The sequence below is a fragment of the Egretta garzetta genome, unplaced genomic scaffold, assembly GCF_000687185.1.
Source record: "Egretta garzetta isolate BGI_Z169 unplaced genomic scaffold, ASM68718v1 scaffold293, whole genome shotgun sequence".
In the NCBI taxonomy this organism is placed as follows: Eukaryota; Metazoa; Chordata; class Aves; order Pelecaniformes; family Ardeidae; genus Egretta; species Egretta garzetta.
Window position 1 is genome coordinate 83696 of NW_009259318.1, and position 5320 is coordinate 89015.

The 5320-nt window shown below is 44.7% G+C and overlaps 1 protein-coding gene across 1 annotated transcript; it reads left to right on the forward strand.

Moving 5' to 3' along the window:
* Positions 1–619: 619 nt before the first annotated feature.
* TMEM52B (transmembrane protein 52B) lies at positions 620–3889 on the forward strand. The gene is made up of 5 exons (XM_009636513.1): positions 620–667; positions 1308–1351; positions 2029–2067; positions 3018–3184; positions 3639–3889. Exons 1-5 carry the CDS (start codon positions 620–622, stop codon positions 3887–3889), a joined length of 549 nt encoding a protein of 182 aa, XP_009634808.1.
* Positions 3890–5320: the final 1431 nt, after the last annotated feature.

Sequence of the window (5320 nt, forward strand, 5' to 3'; positions counted from 1 at the left end):
AAAGTCAATAGACGGGACCCACAGAGGCAGGACAATGTGAGTACAGGGACAGAAAAGGTACTGGAGGAGGGAGAGGAATCTGAACTCCATTTAAACAGGTCAATAATATGACCTTCAACCCACTCCCCTCAGGGTAGGGGCGGGGAGAGGAATAATTGGGAATGAACAAGCTCAGAGACCCTTTCTGCTCACAGAAGGGAAGGGTCAGGTCTGTAGAGATCTCATGATGCCCTTCACCAAACTAGTTCAACATCTACAGTAAGAACTCGTAGCCACCGCTTTTCTCCTGATCTGGCTGGAAGGTTTTAGAGATCCATTCAAAAGAGGGAGAGAAGCAGGCCAAGAGAATAACAAAAGGAGGCAGGCAGAAACAAACGGGAATTGCCAGTGACAAAGAGGGCAAGAGAGAAAGCAAAAACCTGAAGGGCAGAGAAGAAGGATAGACCTGGAGGAGAACAGAAGGAGGTAGAGGAGGAAGAAGAGATTGGATTCAGCACACAACTGGGAATTTGTTCCTTCTCCTGGTCAGTGGACTGGTGAGGATGAACTGCAACTAGAAAGGACAAGAGAATATCAAGCAGTTTGAGACAGCAAGACACCACAGAACCACCCTACAGGCATGCACAGTCCAGTCATGATCTGCTTTGTTTTAGGGTGTTTCTTATGGGTAAGTGATACCTCAGGTTCCTTGTTATGGGGTCTCTGCACAGCTGTGGAGTTATCTTGGAAAGGTAGAGGGGCATTAGCAATTGACAGTCACAGGAATTTCCCTGATATTAAAAAGAACTGGCATATAAAAGGCAGATGTGCAGAAGAGACAATATTTGCTGCTGTTCCAGGGATGGTAACACAGAGGTCAGGGTACCCAAGGCAAAGGAATGAGGTGGGTAGGAGTGCTGGAGGGACAGAGCAGAATTTAAGTCAGCGTGAGTATAATACGAAGCAGGACATTTAAAGGCTCTTAATGTTGGAGCATGGAGAAGGATATACATCTGTAGCATGACACAGCTTGTGGTGGGGAAAGGGAAAATTGTGAAGGTGAAGGTAAGTCTGGGTCTGTGCTGGGAACAGTGCTAAGTAGGAATTTAATGACTACGGGAAATTAAGATATGAAACAATGCAGGTGGTATCACAATAACTTCAAATCTACAGCAGACTATCTGATGGAAAGAACGGAAGATAGATAACAGCAAGTCCTTACCGTAGGAGATTCAGACTGGTCATAGTCCAAGTGACAGAGATAAAAGTTGCATGTGACAAAGACCTGATTCACTCTAGCTGTGTCTTGTTTGTTTTTCTCCTTCTAGTTCCCCCAAGTGAGAGGTGAGGAAGGCTGCCTCAACACTGAACTGTGAGTATTTGTCAATCTTGCACTCTTTTAAGAAGAAAGACAAAGGCAGAAGTGGACATCAGTGTTATGACATGGTGGCTGACATTTTCCAGAAAAGCTTACTGTACTTGCAACTATTGAAAACTCACATAAAATTTCCATTGCTTTGAAAGTGAGGTGTATTAATTACTATCTATTCAACGTACTGATCATGTGGTATGGTTCCTGCTACCTATTTGGATAACTTTAATGATCAAGAGCTTTCTGGTGTCATTTTCATTGACAGAGATTATGAATTTGGAATTGACCTTTCCTTGAAAAATTGGTTTGAAATACACTGCTTTAGTGAATATTCCTCTTGGTGATGTCATTTCTAAGAATGACAGAAATTAAGACAAAATGAATGTGAATGTAAATCCTTAAGGTTTGCAAACAGAATTGGGCAGGCACAAAAATCAGATATATTTATCAAATAATAAAGAGAGAAAGCCGAACAGAAGTGAAACTCAGCTAATATGCAGATTAATGAGGTCAGACAACTGTGTCCTCCACCAAACACAGTGAGCTTCTCAACGTTGTGCCATTTATAATCTGGACTGTAAGTGAGGAGCATGAGGGGAGCTGGAAGAGGATACAGTAGGGATCTTCCCATTTATTTGGTATTCTGTGGCTAACTATTTCTTGTATCCTCTTCTCAGCTGTTCAGGTACAGCGTGGGACCGTTTGTGGTACATCTGGTAAGATGGCATATGCTTACTTCAAATACCTGCATCTGTGACAATTTCAGTAGAAAAGAGTGGGGTTAAATGTGACCTGCTCAAGTGCAATGCCACCCCTGCTTTCCCTTGGCACCCCCTAATGCTCTACAGTAGCAAGGCAACCCCTTAGCTACCACATAATCTTGGACAAATGCTGGCTTGCCATCACACGCCTCCTTTTTTATTCCAGGTATTAATTTAATTGGACACACAGTATTAGTAAAACGTTCATGGTGCCATATGCCTTTCAAAAGGCCCATTTTCCAAGTAACTTCAGTCTGCTTCCTTAGCAATTCTCACCAGGATGAGATTAAAAAGGATCGTAGTCACTGGACCTCTACAAGGCTGCATTAATACGAGTGTAGCCAGCAGATTGAGATAGGTTTTTTCCTCTCCACTTGTCACTTATGAGGACACATATGAAATACCTGGTCCCCCAGGACGAAAGACATGTTGAAACACTGGAGCAAGTCCACTGGAGAGCAAATGAAATGGTCAGGGGTCCAGAGGACATGATGTATGAGGAGGGACTGAAAGGACCAGGTTTGTTCAGCCTGGAGGAGGCTAAGGGGGCAGCCTAATTGCAATTTTCCACTACCTAAGGTGTGTCTAGAGGGAAGATAGAGCCAGAGTCTTCTCAGAGGTGCCCAGCAGAAGGACCTGAGGTGACTGGCCAAGCTGCATCCAAGGAAATTCTGGTTAGACAGAAAGAAAAAATGCTTCCCCCAAGGGTGGTGCAGCACTGGAATGGGTGCCCAGAGGGGACATGGGATCTCCATCCCTGGAGACTGTCCAAACTCTGCTGCACAAGGCTCCAAATGACCATGTCTAGCTTTGAGGTTAGCACTACTTCAAGCAGGGAGAGACCTTAAAAGGTCCCCTGCAAACAAAGTCTTTCTGCCCTAACTCTGTGCCCTCTCCCTTTCCAGGCTGGTGGTGGTGATCGGTGGGCTGCTGCTCCTCTGTGGCCTGGTTTCCGTCTGCGTGAGGTGCTGTTTTCATTGCCATCAGACGGGGGAGGAGTCGGGTCCTCAGCCCTACGAGGTCACTGTCATTGCTTTTGATCATGACAGCACCCTCCAGAGCACCATTACCTGTGAGTTGGCTTTGACAGAGGCTGGGGACCTCAGCACACCCCAAAGTGAGGGGCTGCACTGTGAAAAGCCCAGATTTGTGGCACCCCAAGGCTGGCAGAGGGAAGTTCATGGCAGGAGATGGGGAAGGCAGCATCTGTACATAGTACAAATTGAGGTGCTCACCAGGCTTCATGTAGCAAATGCAGCCAGATAGTGAGTCAGCTGTCAGCCATGCTTGGGTGGAACTGGGGCAGCTACGGGCCTTGGTGGCATCTGAGGAAGGAGTAATTGCGGGATGTTGCTGACGGGCTTGCAGACACACCGCCCCTTTTAGGGAAGGTTGAAGGGACAGGAAAAAGAAAACATTCAGGCTGTGGGGAGAGAAGAGCCTGTGTGCTGCAGATACACTCATCCTCTGCTAATCACCTGGTGCTTTCAGGATGAGGCAAATGGCTTTTGTCTCCTCCCTTTCAGCTCTCCATTCTGTGTTTGGGCCTGCTGCCAGGAGGATATTGGCAGTGGCACACTCCCATAACACTGCGCAGGGGACACCACCCCTCTCAGCAGCAGACACCCCTCCAGTCTACGAAGAAGCTCTGCACATGAGCAGATTCACAGTCGCCAAGGCGGGGCAGAAGGTGCCAGACCTGGATCCAGTGCCCGAGGAAAAACTGCAGGCATCTGCTGAGGGCAAGGATGCCCAGCCAGCCCTCCCGGGACACTAGTGCCTGTTCTTACTGAATGGTAGATAATACAGGACAGTTACGTGCAGAGACTAATTTTTCTGGGCAAGGTTAGGAATATTAAATTGACTTCCTTAGACTAATGAGAAAGGGGGAAAAAAGAGACTAAAATTCCAAATATTTTCAGATCCACCATATTTTGATGGCTCCTCTTGACACCTCCTTGAGATAATTGGTCATTGGCATTCTCCATGTCCATTTATTACATACACACACCTCTAGCATCACAGTTTGCATGAATAAGCAGGTAGCAGGATCGAGGTGCTGAGCCACCTTGCAGGCTAGTGACCTGCAGGGAGATTGCAGATGCTGTCTCAGTCTGCTCAACTCCAGCCTAAGCTTCCTGGGTATGGCAGAGAGGTTTTCACAACAGGAAAAACAAAGACATGTGAAAAGGTCTTAATACTCAATAATAATACCAAAGTTCTGGGAAGTGCCAACAATTTATAGAAAATTTAAAAAAAAAAAAAAAAAGAGCTGTGTAGGAACACAATCTGCATGAAAACAAAAGACAGCACACATTGGGAGTATGTGCAGTGTAGTCCCCTAAATGTCCCACAGGATAAATAGAATGAACAAAATGAGTACAGTCTGGTTCTGAATATGATATATAGCAATTCTGAAATAGTAGTCACAAGCTCTTATATTTGAGTTAGAAAGCTATGTGTGCAACAACAGATCAAACGAGGGGAGGAACAGGAACACTACGCCTGAGATAAAGCTCAATCATATTTCAGTTACATTCACAATGTATCATTTATTAATTATTTTAATATTGCTGTCAAAAGCAGATCAAACTAAATAAGACCATTTAAAACATTTAAGCCATTTCTCAGATGGAGATAATTTGTGAGTCTTTCCTGATCGATACAAACATGTTGAATCATCTAGAGATATTAATCAAAATTGGATGAACATAGGTATGGACCATCTGTAAAATGTTTTCTTGGACTAGGTACTCATGAGAAGGTGACTGTTGAACTACATCAGTATTGCCTCTACCTCAGGTTCAGCAACTGAAAACATTAAAGCAGAAGGAGATCAAATATCAAATGATAAGCAGCCATGAATGAATTACATGTAATGTTAACGTTGATATGAATTCACAGGTCACAGCTATCGCATCATTCTGAAGTGCCTGCATGGCCCTTCCTACTGCAGTACCCAAATTCTCACAGTCCCTAATATGCTGATTTTCACAATGCTCCTGTGAAATACAGAAGAATACGGTTATTTTGTAGATAAGGAGGATAAGGACCAGGTCCGCAGATATGTTTAGGAACCTAACTGCTGTTGAGATCACAGACATGGAAAATTTTAGAGATGGTTGATAAGAGAGCTTCAGGGATAGCATAGAGCAGAAGTGAATGACCAAACCACCTTTGATGATGTGCCAGGCCTCGCTTAGTCACA

Bases quoted from the DNA above. Each gene is read 5' to 3' on its own strand.
- TMEM52B (XM_009636513.1), top strand. From the start codon at position 620: ATGCACAGTCCAGTCATGATCTGCTTTGTTTTAGGGTGTTTCTTATGG. The intron at 1,352-2,028 runs GTGAGTATTTGT...TCCTCTTCTCAG, and splicing joins GGCTGCCTCAACACTGAACT to CTGTTCAGGTACAGCGTGGG. The intron at 3,185-3,638 runs GTGAGTTGGCTT...CCTCCCTTTCAG, and splicing joins CCTCCAGAGCACCATTACCT to CTCTCCATTCTGTGTTTGGG.